The sequence below is a fragment of the Oncorhynchus gorbuscha genome, linkage group LG21 (genome assembly GCF_021184085.1).
Source record: "Oncorhynchus gorbuscha isolate QuinsamMale2020 ecotype Even-year linkage group LG21, OgorEven_v1.0, whole genome shotgun sequence".
NCBI classification, from domain to species: domain Eukaryota; kingdom Metazoa; phylum Chordata; class Actinopteri; order Salmoniformes; family Salmonidae; genus Oncorhynchus; species Oncorhynchus gorbuscha.
Window position 1 is genome coordinate 56,686,815 of NC_060193.1, and position 18,132 is coordinate 56,704,946.

The window sequence follows — 18,132 nt, forward strand, 5'->3', positions numbered from 1 at the left end:
TGTTATAAATTTTAACGTCGAAGTCTAAACCTTGAAAGGTTTAGATTTTCTGATTTGTTTTTTATTTTTTCCCTGATTTGCTCTTGAGGAGAATAATCAGTCACAGTGTGGTGGCTTGGCAGCAGAACCACTGCACTGACACTCCTCCAGCTAGAGTTTCATGTTCCGTCAACGAGAAGCCGATCTGGGCTGCATCCAGGAGAACACAACGTTCTGAAAGCTGCAGATAGAAATGGATTGTATAGAGCTGACCTGATTCCCTTCTACTTGTCAGGCAAGAGCATGTCTTCTATACTGAACAAAAATATGAATGCAACTATTTCAAAGAGTTTACTGAGTTACAGATCATATAAGGAAATCAGTCAGTTGAAATAAATAAATTAGGCCCTAATCTATGGATTTCACATGACTTTGAATACAGATATGCATCTGTTGGTCACAGATCCCTTGAAGGTAGGGGCGTGGATCAGGAAACCAGTCAGTATCTGTGACCACCATTTACCTCATGAAGCGCAACACATCGTTTCATAGAGTTGATCAGGCTGTTCATTGTGTCCTGTGGAATTTTGTATCACTCTTCTTCGGAGACTGCGAAGTTGCTGCGTATTGGTGGGAACTGGAACATGCTGTTGTACACGTCAATTCAGAGCATCCCAAATATGCTCAAAGAGTGACATGTCTGGTGAGTATGCAGGTCATGGAAGAACTGGGACCTTTTCAGCTTCCAGGAATTGTGTACATGCTGAATTATGAGGTGATGGCATCGGATGGCACGATGACGGGCCTCAGGATCTTTCCACGGTATCTGTGTATTCAAATTGCCATTGATAAAATGCAATTATGTTCGTTGTTTCTGCCTGCCCATACCATAACCCTACTGCCACCATGGGTCACAGTGTTCACAACTTTGAAATCAGCAAACCGCTCTGGTGGACATTACTGGAGTCAGCATGCCAATTGCATGCTCCCTCATAACTTAAGACATCTGTGGCATTGTGTGGTGTGACAAAACTGCACATTTTAGAGTGGCCTTTTATTGTCCCCAGTACAAGGTGCACCTGTGTAATGATCATGAAGAAATTCTCACTAACAGGGATGTAAACAAATGTGTGCACAAAAATGAGAGAAATATGCTTTTTGTGCGTATGGAACATTTCTGGGATCTTTAAATTCAGATTATGAAACATGGGACCAACACTTTACATGTTGCGTTTATATTTTTGTTCAGTTTACATAGTACGTTGCTATAAGAATATTTTGCAAACGTTTGAGTCCACTGATCTGCATAGCTGCATCTTGATGAGTAAATAGGAGCATAGCTGTAGATGAACTACACTCATGTGAAATAGGTGTAAAAATGAAATGGTGCAAATTGGGCTACCTTTACGCACCAGATGTCCAAATTAACAGGATTGATTGAGGGGGTTTATGACCAAACACTGGACTGGATACTATCAATTTATGTTATAATAATCCAAAATTCAGTCTGCCTTGTGTTCATGTAAAGGTTATTATAGTTTTGTGGTTTTATATTCATTTTTTGTCTCAGTTTTCAGATCCACTTTGCTAGTTTTTATTTAGTTTGTTTTCCTAAAAACATTTCTATTTAGTTTTATATTATTTTGTTTCAGTTTTAGTGTTAAACTTACTGTATGCCTCCCAGTCTAAACAGTTTGTGTGCATATTTTATGTCAAGCCAGGGTATTCCTACACAAAACACAGCCCTCATTGTAAGTCTTTCTAAAATCCCCTATGAGAGAAGTTAATGGTGGAAAAACGACTAATTTCCCTGTTTGACCGCCAGGTTTTATGGGTATTATGACACCACCATGGGGCTCTATAGGGTGGTTTGATTAATATAAATTAAATAATAGCTCATAATGTGAGTCCTGACACAGACATCTGCTTCTCACGGTTAAAAAAAAGACATCCTCTTGCCAATGGCTGAAGTCTAACCCCTGCGCAGACCCGTTTCTTGCGGTTCGTTGTTTAACTCGCCATGATAACCAGTTACTCGGTAAGGGCACCCTTCACGGTGACTTGTTCTGTTGCAAAAGTTTTAGGCTCGAGAGATCAGCGACATCCACCCGAACCTGAACGGATTATTTTATTGATTTATTGATTGGCTATGAGTGGGATTTAGGCTACACTTTTTTACCAGAGCTAATACCATTCTAATAACTTATTTGTTTCTTTCCAGATGTATTCTATAAAATAAACTTTTTATTTGTAATTTTTGTAATATTTTCTTTATAGGTGTTCAAGGGATAGACATCTTGCAAGATGATTTTTTTAGGTTTCTTGGTGATTTTGACGTCAGTCCAAGCTGGTGAGTTTCTTGAGACCTAAGCTACTACTCTTTCAATCATGTAAAACTCATCAATAAGCATTCTCTATTTCCCAAAAGCTTGTGTCATTATTTGTTTAAAACTAGAGATCTTTGCTATACCTCTGCTCTTTCTGTCATTATCATAGAAAGGTATTGGACACAGAAATTGATCTGTAGCATAATGTACATAGGTGTTCTGCCTGTCTGTCTTCCTTTCTGACTAATCATCTATTCACCCCTTTCGCCTTCTCTCTCTCCCTCAAACTTTTTCCCATCCTTCATCCCTCTCTCACACGCTGTGTTCTCCATCTGTCCATCCATCCCCCCAGTGTCTGTGCCTACCTTCTCCCCCGTGTATGAGCTGATGGTGGGGTACGGAGACAATGTCACCCTCCCCTGTAACTTTTCCTCCTACCTGGGCCAGGAGGATGAGGGGGAGGTCCGCTGGGAGGCCATGGGGCAGGAGGTGGCCTCTATGGAGGTTGGGAACATTCTTGGTGAGGCCAGATGGGACGACGGGGCCAAGGGGGTGAAGGTCAAAACGATGCTGGGGTTTTCTTCCCGGGTGGAATTCCCCCCAGCAGAGAGGATGAGAGATGGAGACTTCTCTATGACCATCCAGGAGACAGTGCTGAGCGATGAGGAAATGTACGAGTGTATCTGGCTGGGCCGCAAGACCATCTCTACGGTCTGGCTCAAGGTTCAGGGTAAGTCTGTTTTCAGGCTTTCCCATTCAGAGCCGCATTCTGTGGTTGGTGGAGTCGACCAGCGGCCATTTTGGGTGTACCATTTGGAATGTTTGATTATCTTAATTTATGCTTATCACATCCTCTCTCATCCCTCACTCTTTTCTACTACTCTCCATCCATTCTCTCTGTCAGAGCCCGACCCTCCACGCTCTATCACGCTGTTCAAGGGAAGCCCGGTCACTCTGCCCTGCTACGCTGTCATCCCCAAGACCCAGCCCTCCAGCCAGATCTATGTCCAATGGCTGAAGGACGATGTGGAGATCATGACCCTTAACCCTGGCCCAGACAACAAGGGACCTAAGGAAGAAGACCTCCGTCTCTCTCTCCCACCCAACAATCTGCTGGAGAACGGTGACCTGTCCTTGTTTATCTACAAGACGGCGCTCAAAGACCAGGGAGTCTATCGCTGCTTCTACAAGTCCAGGGGCTTCGAGGACCCTAAGAGTGGGATACCAGAGGGTGTCTCTCTCACCATCCTAGATCCATACACTGACTTATATAACTTAACAGGTAGGCCTACACACACCGACCTATATAACTTAACAGGTAGGCCGACACACACTGACCTATATAACTAAACAGGTAGGCCTACACACACTGACCTATATAACTAAACAGGTAGACCTACACACATAGATTGACATTGAGTTTGTTATTTAATTTGTGCTCCTTGTTTTTGAATGCGAGAGCTAGTAACAGATTTTTCAGTGTTTTTCCCTTTTGTAACACAGGAACAGAGAATGTCACCAGTAGCTCAGACTTCAGTGGGACTAGCGGTGACAGTGAGACCCCAATAACATTCTTCACTTTGGTGACCCAAGATAAGGAGGATATGCAAGGTACTGTACAGGTGTTGCAACATTTGAAAGCTATTTTCTCCCCAATGCTTATTTTTACTTATTGTTTTCGTTATTGCTGGGTCATACTGGTAACATTTCATTACATCTTTACAGTGACATCATCTGAGCCAATACTAGTGCAGACAGAGATGACACCATCATCACCTGACACAACCTTCGGTGAGTGCTATGTTCTAAATGTTTTAGAAGTACTGTAGATGAATGTTGGAAGACGTAGTCAATGTTACCGTGCCCCCCTATTCTCCCTCTTCCCTCCTCCTTGCCCAGAGGATCCAGAAGACGTGTTGGCAGTGTGGGCAAAGACCCTTCCGCTTGTGCGTATCGGGATAATCACTGGGGTTCTGCTGGTTACAGCTCTGATCTTCTTCCCTCTGCTGGCTCTCAACAAGATCCCATCCTAGACCCACATTAGGAAGAGAGGGTAGACGCAAGGGTTAGGGCAAGGTCATTCAATTATGGTTCTGGAGGGCTGAAAAACATTGTTTTCATTCTCTTTTAATCAGACTGATTCAGATCTGGGTCTATCAGGTGACTCTTGGCCAGTCAATTACATCAAATGATAATTCATTCAGGACTAGTAACCTTTTAAAGTGTATACAGTGCATTCGTAAAGTATTCAGACCCCTTTGCTTTTTCCACATTTTGTTTCCTATTCTAAAATATATTAGTCTTTTTTTTCTCTCATTAATCTACACACAATACCCCATTATGACAAATTGAAAACAGGTTGAGACATTTTTGCAAATGTACAAAAAAAAACAGAAATAGCTTATTTACATAAGTATTCAGACCCTTTGGGATGAGACTCGAAATTGAGCTCAGGTCTATAAGGTCCCACAGTTGACAGTGCATGTCAGAGCAAAAACAAAGCCATGTGGTCGAAGGAATTGTCCGTAGAGCTTTGAAACCGGATTGTGTTGAGGCACATTGTACCAACAAATGTCTGCAGCATTGAAGGTCCCCAAGAACACAGTGGCCTCCATCATTCTTAAACATAAGAAGTTTGGATCCACTAAGAGAATACCTAGAGCTGACCTCCCGGACAAACTGAGCAATCGGGGGAGAAGGGCCTTAGTCAGGGAGGTGAACAAGAACCCGATGGTCACTCTGACAGAGCTCCAGAGTTCCTCTGTGGAGATGGGAGAACCATCAGGAAGTACAACCATCTCTGCAGCATTCCACGAATCAGGCCTTTATGGTAGAGTGGCCAGACCGAAGCCACTCCTCAGTAAAAGGCACATGACAGCTCACTTGGAGTTTGACAAAAAGCACCTAAAGGACCATGAGATACAAGATTATCTGGTCTGATGAAACCAAGATTGAACTATTTGGCCTGAATGCCAAGTGTCACGTCTGGAGGAAACCTGGAACCATCCATACGGTGAAGCATTGTAGTGGAAGCATCATGGTGGGGGAATGTTTTTCAGCAGCGGGGACTGGGAGACTAGTCAGGATCGAGGGAAAGATGAACAGTGCAAAGTAGAGAGAGATCCTTGATGCAAACCTGCTCCAGAGCGCTCAGGACCTCAAACTAGGGCGAAGGTTCACCTTCCAACAGGACAACACAGGCATGGCTTCGGGACAAGTCTGCGAATGTCCTTCAGTGGCCCAGCCAGAGCCCGGACTTGAACCCAATCTAACATATCTGTTGAGGCCTGAAAATAGCTGTGCAGCGACACTCCCCATCCAACCTGACAGAGCTTGAGAGGATCTGCAGAGAAGAATGGGAGAAACTCCCCAAATACATTTATGCCAAGCTTTTTGCTTTGTCATTATGGGGTATTGTGTATAGATTGATAAGGGGAAGAAAAACAAATTAATCAATTTTAGAATAAGGCTGCAACATAACAAAATACAAACGCACTGTGTGTGTGAATAGTCGGAAAATGCTACATTTTCTTAGCCACATTACAGCTACAGCCTCTATGCATTTGTCCTCTGCGATGCTGGCTCAACCACATATCTGAGCTGCCAGTGAGAAGTCAGATTGTTTGATGATGTCTGCACTGCTACGTCCGCTGAATGCTTTGGAGGTTGTGTATTGGAATGTGGGATTGGACTCAAGGCCTCAGATGAACCCTTCTATGCTCTGTCCATATATAGTATTCCTATTAATAGCTGTCCCTGCACCAGGAAATATGTTTATTGCTACAAGTGCTGGAAGGATGACGAGGGTGGGGAGACCGTCTTCAAATACTTAACTGCACCGTGTGAAAACACAGTATTGGATGTACAATAAACGTGTGTTGTGAGCGCATGGCAAATAAACATTGGAAAAGACACGTTCTCGTCTGTATAAGCAACTAAATGGGAAAATGTACTTTAGGCACACAGTGAAAGGATTGTATCATTTAATTAATCAGATAAAAACATTTTTATTTTTGTATTCCAGACCATAACGGTTACCCACATCGCTTTCAGCTTACACTTTACAATTGTTTTTATACAGACGTTGTAAATAACGCTACCAACAAAAGCGGACTGAGAAAGCTCAACTTAAGACAGTAGTAAATTAATCTGTCCAAAATGAGAGAACTATCAAGTGTGAATCACTTTGAAAATGAATGTTCCAAATTGGTAACATTTGATATTGACGATTTGGTCACTAGGAGAATAGTGGGGTTTTTCAAATTCTCCCAAATGCATTAACACTATGAACTGCTTCTTGAAAACATCATTTGAGCTTCAACACATAAGATAAACATTCAAAGTACGATTTTTTAAAAACTGAGTTACGGAACCGTTTTAAAATATCAGTAAGTTTCTTTTGCTTACAGAGTAACACCATCTCCTAGTGTTGACCATTAGGCAGCAGATACGGCTCTTCTGAATGCTTGTGGTGTGTAGGCCCAAAAATGTGTAAGACTTGATAGAACGGACATTCCAATACAAATCATCGTTCCCTGGCGGGTGACTTCAAATTCTATATGTCCTTTTCAGCCAGAAGGATCTGCGACTCAAGTGTGCGAGCGCTTTCTCAGTCTGAGTGTGTTTCACTGTGTGTGTTAGACGTTGGAGGAGAACAGTGGGCCAGTGGTAGCAGTGGTGAACACAGGCCCTGTATAAAGCCCTGTGTCCCCTGCCACCTCTCCCATGGCCTGCAGAGCCACCGTAGCAGCCATGGCTTTGGCATGCTTCTTATTGGGACTGGCTGACGCAGGCTGGAAGTCTTGACCATTTACCACCACCTGGAGTACAGAGAGAGGAGGAAAGGAGAGAAGGAGAGAGGAAGAAGTTATAACACAAACCATCTGACAAAGTCAGCCATAAACTAACAAACAAACCCATTCAAACACACAGGCTTATAGCGCGTATCCACACCTTGAAAAGGAAGTTCTTGCGGTGGTCTGGGCCACTGTGGGTCACCATAACAAACTCTGGAGGAATCCACTTCTTCTTGTTGCACATCTCCATCAGAGCAGACACTGGGTGCTTACCTTGGGGGGGGGCAGATGGTCAATACATTCAGCAAATCAATACAATTCTAATTGATTGATTCTATAGCACAAAAAAATGCAATATTGGTAAATTGAGTGAGAGTTAAAATCCTGTGTGTGTGTTGTACTCACCCAGTAGATCCTTCATCACAACCATACCGCCCGACTTCTGAGTCTTCTCTCCCTCAGCCACCAGACCTATGGTCAGATTATACACACATTATTAATCATCATCTATATAGCCTTCTGGAATAATACCGAGGTGCAAAACGCTTTGGTGGAAAGCATGGGTCACTTCATTTCACCTTTGCGGTCGGTCTTGAAGTCGATTATGATTGGCTCGACAGTGCCCTCGCGGTGTCGCCCTAGCCCCTCCCCCGTCCGCCATCCCATCTTCCTCATGAGAAACTCCCCTACTCCTCCCGACACCGGGGCTGCTCGCAAGAACTGGTCCTACAGAGAGAGAGAGAGAGAGAGAGAGTGGCAGGAGAGGAGGGAGAAAGAGAAGAGAATAACAGAAGAGAGAACCATGGAGTGAGGAGGAAGAGTGAGAGAGTGAAGAGGGAGAGGCAGAGGCGAAAGCAGATCATTAGTTTCTACCTTAAACGTCTCAACCACCTCATCCAGTCACACCACTGTCACAGTCAGACTTGAGTTAGAGACTACCTTCAGGACAACTCACATGCCTCTGGATAACAGTGAGTGTGTGTTACTCTGTCTGTAGTAACCTCTACCTCTATGTGAAACACTAGAAATAACTGTGGTGGCAGCTTTTGAAAATCGTGTGTTTGAGAGAACATTTCTAGAGGAACTTCAAAACACATTAAGAATACAGATGAAATGAAATAAATTCTGTGGTGAAACTCAAGATACAGCCAAGAGACATTTCTTCACATTATACCACATGTAGGTAAATAAGAGGGTGCTGTGCCTTGACACCTCATTTCTCTCTGTCTCACACACATCTTCTCTCTCACACACACGGTTACACAAGATGTATAGTAAGGCGCTGTGTGGTGTACGTACCTAGCCCCTCATCACCGGCCCAGCATCAGACAGGAAATGAGGGGGGGGCCTGACTGTGGCCATGGCAACAAGGACAGCTACAAGGACTGACCCTGAAACAAGTGTCCAATACACAGAGAGGTGAAAGTTCACAGGTCACCCCTGTGAACCCACACCTCTCTCCCTCTGCTCCAATCCAGACCCCTCTTATCGACCCCCTTCATCGGGCTGCCCCAAGGACTGGGAGGAAGTTGCCCCTAGACACGTGGTCAGCTTGGAGTTAGGATTTGTGAAATGGAAGCTGATCCTAGATCTGTGACTAGGAGCAACTTCTGACTGCAGCCTCCCCCAGGGCAAGGGAAAGAGCACAGGCATGTCCATGGACACCTGCAACTAGCCTAGGTCCCTCAGAACAGAGATCTCCCTCAGGCAGTGGTCTCCAATTGTGGTCCTGGAGCTAATGTGCAGGTTTTTGTTACAGCCCTAACCTATACGACTATGCTGGGATGGAACAAAATCCTGAACAGCCTGGACTAGGGTTGGAGACCACTGAATGGTCTAAAACTATACCCCGCTCATCTACTGGGAAACAGAATGCATCAAGACTGGTTGCTGGGGGCACCCAACAACCACACAGTCCATATACTGGTAATGCTAGCGTGCTGTAAATCAATGTTAGCTGCTGCAATGCTAGCGTGCTGTAAATCAATGTTAGCTGCTGTAATGCTAGCAAAATGCATGTCACTAACATTAGTATGATCAATGCACTCTCATCCCTATATCACGTCTCTGAACATGTCCATGACATCTGCCCATAGCATCTGCATGTGAAGAACGTGTCATATTAAATGAAAAATGAACTCAGCAGATCCATCACTCCCTCTATAGCTAAATGTGACAATGTGTTACTTAACCAGAGAAAGAGAGATTCCTCAGGATGTGTCGTTTAAAACAGCAACAGTAGCCCCCTGTGTGTTTGCAGAGCTCAGGAAGGTTTGGGGTACAGTTACACACACTGGCTTCAAACAGCCCACTATAGAAACACTACAGGGTTGGAGGGTTCAGACGGGGTCCATAGACAGAGGACAAACGACTATGGTTATCTCTGGGCCTGATGACATTTGGTGTGACTGGGTGTGGGGGAGTAATAGGGAGACAGCGCGACGGTAGAGACTATAGTAACCGGTCTTAGGGTGCATCTGAATAGTCTAAAGTCACTTCCTCACCTAACGTCCCCAATAACATCTGACCTGATCTGAAAAGGCAGGATAGGTAAAAGAATAGTGCTTTTCCCTTTCCCCTGTTCTGAGATCAGTGTGAATCCAAGGAAAGAGATGAGGAAGCATCTTTAGACTACTGAGACGGACCCATAATCTCTGCCTTGCCCTGGGGTGCTAGAGGACAAGGGGGGGTTCTGGGGTCTGCAGACTTACTTCCACCTCTCCTCTTCATACCCTCCCTCCCCCTTTCATTCTCCAAGTCCCTATTCCGACTCCAAGGGGGACTCTTTAGTGCACAGACCAGCGCACCACTAGTAGCCGGGTGTCAGACCAGAGCACCACTAGTAGCCGGGTGCCAGTACTGCATTTGCGCCTGCTTTGGTAAGAATGTCACATGTAAGGAATCTGCATCACTACCCTTAACATGGTGTGTACCCACTTCACAGGAAATGTAATTAGTCAGAATGTGTGTGTGTGTTGCGGGGGAGGGGTGGGGGGTGATTGAAGTGCAGGGAGATGTTTGTTCATCTCTGTATGTCAGATTAAAGATTAAGGTCTGGGTTCATCATGTTACCACTGTTACAAACTGCAGTGCAAATATCAGGCAACATAAACAAGAGGCTTCCTTTACCGCCAGAGCATCTTTTTCTGACGCAGACAGAAACACACAATACAGACAGATGCTCACTCACACACACGCCAGTAAACTATGTGCATTAGCGCTGACAAGGGTTGCCATGGTAGCAGTGGACCCCACGTTTCGGGGCCGTTACATCTGACCTGGATTTCACTGAGTAACAGTGGAACTACTCCATTCTAACCCAGTGTGTTCTTCATCAACAGAACACTTGTCAAACTAAATACAGTATATGTCTCTGGCTCTAAATGGCATATATTATTATTATATTATTATATTATTATAATTATTATTATATTAAACAAATACAGCCATTCAGTTATTTGACTAGGGCTGGGTGGTGATTAGGGAGCAGGCTGAGGAAGGCGTGTGAAGTGGGTACACCAGTGGGCATGGGCGATGCAGACACCTGTAGGGTAGTGGGGTGGTATGTTTGGGGTGGGGAGCAGGTAAGACAGTGGACGGTACCTTTTTAATCCAGGCCTGTGGTCCGCTGTTGGACAGCTCCTCTGAGCTGAGCACCGTTGCTCCAGTAGAACCTGTAAACAGACCAGGGATGGTGTTGGACTGGGCCCATGCATCCACCTAACAGAGAGGAAGGTTTAGTATGTGAGAAAGGAGGTGGAAAGAGCGTACATTATGCTTTACAGCGCCCTGTTATTTACCTGTTCCTGAGCACGGCTGAGCATGCAGATGGCACTGACGTCGTATGGGTTCTCAGCCAGACGCTTCTGGGCCTTCATCCTCTCACCGACTGCCTGGGTGATGTCTACAGGCTACAGGGGGAGACACAGGAGTCAGCGCCACACACACACACACACACACACATTCATGCAAAAACACAATACTACACACACACACACACCATTCATGCAAAAACACAATACTACACACACACACACACACACACCATTCATGCAAAAACACAATACTACACACACACACACACACACACACACCCCAGTCAACAGCCGGTAAAACAAATAAGGAAAATCCATTCACCATACAAGAAAGAAATCTAGACTTATTCCATGAGACCTAGATCAGTTGTTATACGGAACTACTTACATCTACGTAGTCGGCAATATTTTTATTTATTTTTTTTTAGAGTCATCAGTATTAGTAGTTGTACACCCCCCCAAAAAATAAAACGCAACCTGTGGAATTTCAGCCAGCTTTGTTTAATAACAGTTGCATCAAATACAAAAAAAGCACAAATTAACAGCAAGGTCACGGATGACGTCACCTGATTTCTCATTGGTCTGCCCATCTGACGATTGATGACTGATCGATAACTCAATTCTAAACCACTTGTCATCGCCTGGAAGTCAGATTATTAAATGGTATTGCTCTGAGATTTGATAGGTCAAATAATGCCCTTGATTGTACATTCAATTTGGAATTGGTGGGGAGGAGGGTCAGTGTTTACATGCCGCCCTCAGAAACAGCTATTCCAGCTAAACCCAGTCAATGCTGCTATAGGGTCAGATGAGGAGCACAGGTATGGCATTCTAACTAAACTCACCATACCATCTAAACCAGTGGTTCCCAAATATTTTTCATCCCGCTGGGCATGACAACCCACCTAAGGCTTTTGGACTTTTCTACTTTCAAATCAACCACACCAATGTTTCTAGCTACTTTGTGTAACAATAGAACCTGGTCTCAAACTACGTCCCAATAGGAATCATCAGTGACCTACCATTTCGGAAACCACTGATCCAAACCACTACATGTGGTAAAACACTGGGTTAAAACTCAAATCCAAAAATAAATCACATTTTTAACACGTATGATTTTGAAATGCATAATATCTCAACTCACTTTCTCTCCCTCCTACACGACAACTCTCCTAAAACCCCCTCATCTCTCTTAGTGTCACCTTACCCCCTCCTCCCCCTCCCCTCTGTATCCCACCTGTAGCGGCGGCTCCGGGAACACACTATCACTCTCCTTGACGACCGCCGTCTCCTCCATTGCCACGGACACCGCAGACAAAGGCGCATCCCCAGGCGAAGTTTCCTTGGCAGCCGTTGCCAATGCCTTGGTCGCCGCCACCTTGGCCTTTTCTGCCTTCTTGTCGACGGTCACCCACTCTCCGTAAGCCCCTCCCCCGTCGCCCTCCTTCTTCCTGTGCTGGGAGCCCGACGACACGGGGAACTCCTTGGCGAACGCCGCCTCGCTCCGAACCACCAACGCCGGAGATGGACGCACGGATGCGTTCTGAGAGAGGAGGAGGGGCAGCACAGGAGTAGGAGGGGCGGGGGGAGGGGGGGATTACTGTTTAAAAAATAGGAGGGAAAAAATATAAAAAGACAAAGAGGTGTGTTTCAACAAGGGGAATGGTTGAAGAGGAATGGCTGGTTATCATAACAGTTATTGGGCCCAGTCTCAGTCAGGAGGATTTATCTCCAGTGCACTTCAACCAGCAAACTTCACTCACATGACTGAGGTCTCCTTGGGATGGAAGTTTGTAGGAAAGTGCAAAAGAGTATAAATCTACCTGGTTTGGTTCTGGGCCCAAGGAGGCTTGCTGTATGCTTTGCCCATTGCCTATGTTGGCTCAATAGGAAAAACAGTATTATGTTGTAAAATGTTATGTGGAAGCAATAGAAACAGCTCTTAACATCAGCCCAGGGCAAAACAGACAGCATACTGCAGTTCACTTCAACCATTCACCCAGTTAGGCACATCTCTTCAGTCCCACATAGTATCTAAACAGTAACTAGTCTTTAACTATGTTCAAACAGTAACTATGTTCTGAAAATTACATATCAGTTCAAACTGCCTCGATACATTGTTTATTAATAAGTAAATGTTTAAGCTCAAAATATACTGTATATTAATGAGAGACATGATGCTGTGTGTGTTCCATGTTCTTACATTGAGGCTGAAGGAGATGCCCTTGACCTCCCTCAGGGCAGCTCGTCCAAACGGTTTGCCGTCGTCCTCGTCATCAGATATACGGGGTTCAGCGAGGGCCAGCTCCCCTCCCTTCTCCACAATCTTCTTACACTTCTACAGAAACACACAGGACACAGCTAGAGGGTCAGTGTTTCCATTTCCACATACAATTTCATGTCTAAGATTTGTGTTTTATTATGAAAAGGATGCAGGACTACATTTTGCACCAGGACAAATGCTTAGTAAATGTTCTCCAAAGCATATTATTACATGACTGTCATCATCATGACATTGAAGAGCACTTACGTCAGTGAACTCCTTGATGCTGATGCTGTTTGCCTGCTTGGCCACCTTCCTCTTCACATCCTCGATGGTGGCCATGTTGGGCTGGGGGGGACCTGGCGGGGGCTTGTTGGTGATGCTGGGGAGCGGGGCCATCTGGTGCATGGAGGCCATAGATCCCATACTGGCCAGGGCAGCAGTCATTGTGGCAGCTGTCATGCTAGCCATAGCTGCATTCATGGTCATGCTCATAGGCATGTTCATAGACATGTTCATGGGCATGTTCATATTCATGGGCATGGAGAAGGACATGGGGTTGTTGGGGCTGGGTAAAGGCAGCTGGAGGACAGCTTTGGGTCGCAGGCTCTCTGGGATGGGTATCCCTGCCTTGGCACACATGGCGGCTGCATTAGCCTTAGCAATCTCCAGTAACTGGTCTTTATCTGTGAGGAGGGATGAGTAACACATCACAAACTTGCATTGAGACTTACTGTACACTGGTGTTTTTGTCAAGTTACCATTGGGGAAAATAAAGTTATTCAATTCAAATACATTGATCATTCAAAAGAATGTAATGACATGCTTACCCAGCTCTGTAAGTCGTGGCGGGCTTTTGCTGGTGTCGCGGTTGTTGCGTGCCGGAGACCTCTTCTTGCGGAGGATAAGGACTGGGGAGTGGCTTGGCTCACGCTTCCAGCGGTCCCTCTGGCTCAGCTGGTGGCTACCGAATGCTCCCCTACCCCTCCGCCGCGAACCGGAGCGTGACCTTGACCTCTTTGACCTCCGAGCAGGAGACCGTGACTTGGATCGTTTCCTTTTCGGTGACCTAGACTTCGAGCGCTTGTTCCGCGTCCTGGACTTGGACCGTGATTTTTTCTTTCTCGTCCCGGACTTTGAGCGAGACTTCTTCCTCCGAGACGGCGTCCTGGATTTCCTCTTGCGGCTTGGCGACGAGGACCTCGATTTCCTTTTCCTCCCTGGAGACTTGGATCTGGACCTCCTCTTCTTGGAGGACTTTGCATCAGAGCGTTTCTTCTGACCAGGAGACTTTGACCTTGACTTTTTCCTCTTTGAAGGAGACCTGGACTTTGAAGATTCTCCTTCCTTCTCTGTCATCTCTGCCTCTCCAGATGTTGGCTGTGGTTTAGGTTGAGGTGAGGCAGGCAGCTCTTCACCCTGAGGTGTCACCTTGTCTCCTCCACCAGCATCTGTTTTGGGGGGTAAGGAATCTACAGAGCCATCCAAGGTTTCTGAAGTAACAGGTCCATCCGATTCCCCTGGCTCACCAGTTGGCTGGCTGTTGAGGTTCAGATCAGATGCTGACGTTGACTGGTGGTCAGTGGAGGCCTCATGCTGCTCACCTGAAGGCACCTCGGGAGGAATAGGGCACTTCTGTGGAGATGTCAGACATCCTGAGGGCTGGGAGGAAACGGCTGGCTCTTCCTTACTGCTGTCGCCTAAGAAGGGTATTGGCTTCCACCCTCCTCCAGAGGCGGCGGCCACATTGACAACACCCTCAATGCTGCTTTCGGAAGCTAGGGCTGGCGGATCGATAGGAACCATTACGTTTTCGTCTTTCACAGCAGACTCATCTTCAGCCAGGGCAGCAGAGGGATCCTTCTCTCCTGATTGGCTGTCTCTTGAGGCAGACCTGGATTTGGATTTGTTGTTTCTGGAAGGAGAGGGAGATCCTGAACTCATCTCTCGGTGACTCGACTGGGATCTCGTCTTAGATTTCGATCGCCTTCTGGATCTCGATCTAGACCGTCTGTCTTTCTTCAAGATCACGAGGGACCTTGACCGGGTTCTCCTGCCTCTCCTGGCAGACCCAGACCTTCGAGAATGTGACCCGGACCTCCGGTGCCGTGATCTGGAACGTGTGTGTCCGCCACGTCTTCTACCGGACCTCGATCTGGATCTCCCTCTCCTGTCCCTGGATCTGGACCTGCGCTTGCCTGAACGAGACCGTGAGCATCTGGAGGACTTTTCCGGACACTTCTCCTCTAGTTTAGGGATGATATCAGGCAGATCCTGAGGTTTGCTCTCCTTGTTCCCAGGCTGAGGCTTCGACTCGGACTCCGACCCAGATGAGCTGTTGGACTTGTCACCATCTTTCTTCTGCTTTTTTTTCTTCTTCTTCCCAGAATGTCGTTTATGCCGCTTGGATCTCCCGTCATCCTCTTCCCCTGTGGAATTAATGACAATATTTTAGAAATGAATCATCATGACATTTGACTCAATGGTGCAATATGTAGAAATTGACATTACCTGGTCGCTAAAAATTCTGTTTGTGACAAAAAGCAACATTTTGTGTAGAGAATCTCTGTACCATCTAGCTAAACTGATGTGGAATATATTTTCAATAACCAAAAACATTGTAAAATGACGTAAACAGATCTACTATCAAACTTGCGTTCAATGAGAATGACAGATCTAGAACTCACATTTCAATGTGAATTGTGTCGTGCACAAAGCTACATAATAGACCTTTAAGTAGTCTGCTGATTATTAACATCAAACTGAAAAGGTCCACCACTGCTGTTATGCATATGCTTAGTAGTATCTTGAGACTACTTACCAGTCTTTGCCTTGTCTCCATCAGAGTCTGCTGCTGATTCTGAGCCGCTCTCTTTCTCTTCCTTACGTTTCTTCTTTTTGCTTTTGTGCTTCTTGTGTTTCTTGTGCTTCTTGTGTTTCTTTTGTGGGACAGCACCCTCTTCCTTATTGGCTACGCCATCTTTATCTGCATAAATAATACAGTACATTACAATTTCATTTGAAATGGATGCTTTCACCTGATCAAAACTGTAGTATCGGTGCAAATACAGGAAAGGAGAAGAGAGAATATCACTCTGGACTATTGAGATACAGCCCTTGTGTTACTGACCTTGTGTGTTGTTGATCCCATCTGCTCCTTCTGCAGTTTTACCATTGGGATGGCCGTCATCTGTCAGACTTAATAGAGGGAATGCAGGTATGAGATGACACCTGTACTTGAACTTACAGTAGGTTCACTCAACTTTCTTATCAGCAAGGGTCTTGGTTTTTAACATGACACTGGACACAACGAATGGACAATATATATAAGTATGTATGAGCTTGAATGATTAAAGTAGTCTACATAATAACTGATGGGGCTTGTATGTAAGCATTTCACTGAAAGGTCTACTACACCTGTTGTATTCGGCTCATGTGACTGACAAAAATCAAATGTGATTTGACATGCGAGGTAGGGGTGGGTATAATTTGTGGAACGTTCCAACAGGAATCTGTTCTAGAAACGTCGTAAATAACAAGTTTGCCAACAACAACGCATACAAAGTTGTTTAGCGGCAGAATAAGATACCGGGTAGGGAGTGGGCTATTTCACTAAATGTGTCACTCACCACGGTTATTCCGAAAAATGTCTGACTTCACTCTGTTAGCCTATGGACAAACATTAAGAATAAGCTACGTGGTGGGTTGATGCCTATTTGGCAGCTAGTTAGCTAGGTGAATTGATCATTCTTTGTATGCGGTGTTTGTTGGCAACCTTGTACTTTACGACGTTTTTGGAACATATTCCTGTTACAACGTTCCACAAATTATACTCACCCTGCGAGGTGGCTACTGTTAGTGAACACGCTGTTCATGTTCGGGTGCGTACTGTCTGTCTTTGCCTCTGTCTGTTATAAACTGTCGGTGTAGAGGTGGCCACTGTTCGTTATTTAGCGTTAAACTCAAATTAGAACGTGATTGTGTAACGTGAAATCTCAAAGACATAACTAAGTCTCCGGCATTGCTTTTGACATAACAGTTAGCTAAATTTAAAATCCGGGTAAAATGCGTGTGTGTAAATGATGTGTATTGCCTTTGCACACTGTGACTCTGTCAAACCAACGTTTTGGGGGAGTTCTAAGCAAAGAGATCGCGTCCTGGGAAACTGCTAACGTTGACTTGTTAGCAATCCACATTTAGCATGATTAGCTAGTTAGGAAGGTGCGTAGTGCTTACAAGCCCTGTACCTGGTGCCACGTTAGCTACCTGGTTTGCTTGAACCCAATAACCACAGTATAATAATCGTTGCAAGAACCAACCCAGGAGACTACCGCGTTATTAGTCAGGTCGTTAGCTAGCTAAATACGTTGTAGCCACAGCAACTGCCTGCCTCACACTTTGTACTGCCGGACACGCAAGCCAGCTAACCTTGTAGGCCAGCACAGAAAATTATACATTTCTCAAATTGCCCGAACAAACTATTCATGCAAGTAATGTAGGCTGTATAAAAACATATTTACATGATATCTTGACTCTCATCTTCAATTTCTTTTATCTTATTTACTACGAAATCGCGAAAAATTTGCTCGATGTTGGCCGCCATGTCTTTGGTAATCCCTCAATGTTTTCCGCGGCGCCCATTCAGCGCATGTGCAGCATCATAGACCGACGCTGCACGTTGGTTGCAACCCACCTCACATCTACAGACTGAAACCGCTGTTCGTGTTTGGGTGCGTACTGTCTGTCTTTGCCTCTGTCTGTTATAAACTGTCGGTGTAGTGAAACACTTCGTTTATCTATTGGTCTCACTTTTGTACTTTTCCTCAAGCGAATTGTTTTCTCGAAGTATTTTTGTTCATATAGACAGGCAGTAGATAGTAGTCGAGCTTATTGTAATCATTTATGACTACCTGCCATACAGGAGTGTCTCATTCATAAGCGTGGACAAAGAT

The 18,132-nt window shown here is 45.2% G+C and overlaps 2 protein-coding genes across 6 annotated transcripts; one reads left to right on the plus strand and one right to left on the minus strand.

Annotated features, from left to right (window-relative positions):
• Positions 1–81: 81 nt before the first annotated feature.
• Positions 82–4,654, plus strand: LOC124008614. Of its 3 annotated transcripts, none has more exons than XM_046320021.1 (7): positions 82–274; positions 2,257–2,329; positions 2,659–3,036; positions 3,211–3,588; positions 3,810–3,917; positions 4,032–4,097; positions 4,206–4,654. In XM_046320021.1, the coding sequence occupies exons 2-7, from the start codon at positions 2,284–2,286 to the stop codon at positions 4,337–4,339; spliced, it is 1,110 nt and encodes a 369-aa protein (XP_046175977.1). In that variant the 5' UTR covers positions 82–274; positions 2,257–2,283; the 3' UTR covers positions 4,340–4,654. The 3 variants fall into 3 exon arrangements, with proteins under 3 accessions (XP_046175977.1, XP_046175975.1, XP_046175976.1); XM_046320019.1 differs by lacking the exon at positions 82–274 and adding an exon at positions 435–682; XM_046320020.1 differs by lacking the exon at positions 82–274 and adding an exon at positions 1,122–2,017.
• A 1,621-nt stretch (positions 4,655–6,275) lies between these two features.
• LOC124008121 (protein SON-like) lies at positions 6,276–17,964 on the minus strand. 3 transcript variants are annotated; one of them, XM_046319118.1, is made up of 13 exons: positions 17,701–17,962; positions 16,311–16,378; positions 16,002–16,166; positions 14,011–15,609; positions 13,448–13,866; positions 13,121–13,255; positions 12,155–12,460; positions 10,903–11,013; positions 10,706–10,822; positions 7,681–7,828; positions 7,508–7,573; positions 7,260–7,375; positions 6,276–7,126 (listed from the first exon to the last, which is right to left on the minus strand). In XM_046319118.1, exons 1-13 carry the CDS (start codon positions 17,781–17,783, stop codon positions 6,944–6,946), a joined length of 3,516 nt encoding a protein of 1,171 aa, XP_046175074.1. In that variant the 5' UTR covers positions 17,784–17,962; the 3' UTR covers positions 6,276–6,943. The 3 variants fall into 3 exon arrangements, 2 of the variants coding, with proteins under 2 accessions (XP_046175074.1, XP_046175075.1); XR_006834057.1 differs by lacking the exons at positions 6,276–7,126; positions 7,260–7,375; positions 7,508–7,573 and adding an exon at positions 8,402–8,493 and having other exon boundaries at positions 7,693–7,828; positions 17,701–17,964; XM_046319119.1 differs by lacking the exons at positions 6,276–7,126; positions 7,260–7,375; positions 7,508–7,573; positions 7,681–7,828 and adding an exon at positions 7,835–8,493 and having other exon boundaries at positions 17,701–17,964.
• Positions 17,965–18,132: the final 168 nt, after the last annotated feature.

Bases quoted from the DNA above. Each gene is read 5' to 3' on its own strand.
- LOC124008614 (XM_046320021.1), top strand. From the start codon at position 2,284: ATGATTTTTTTAGGTTTCTTGGTGATTTTGACGTCAGTCCAAGCTG. The intron at 3,918-4,031 runs GTACTGTACAGG...ACATCTTTACAG, and splicing joins AGATAAGGAGGATATGCAAG to TGACATCATCTGAGCCAATA. The intron at 4,098-4,205 runs GTGAGTGCTATG...CTCCTTGCCCAG, and splicing joins ATCACCTGACACAACCTTCG to AGGATCCAGAAGACGTGTTG.
- LOC124008121 (XM_046319118.1), bottom strand. From the start codon at position 17,783: ATGGCGGCCAACATCGAGCAAATTTTTCGCGATTTCGTAGTAAATAAG. The intron at 16,379-17,700 runs GTAAATATGTTT...CCCTCTATTAAG, and splicing joins GATGAGAGTCAAGATATCAT to TCTGACAGATGACGGCCATC. The intron at 13,256-13,447 runs GTAAGTGCTCTT...GTGTTTCTGTAG, and splicing joins GCATCAAGGAGTTCACTGAC to AAGTGTAAGAAGATTGTGGA.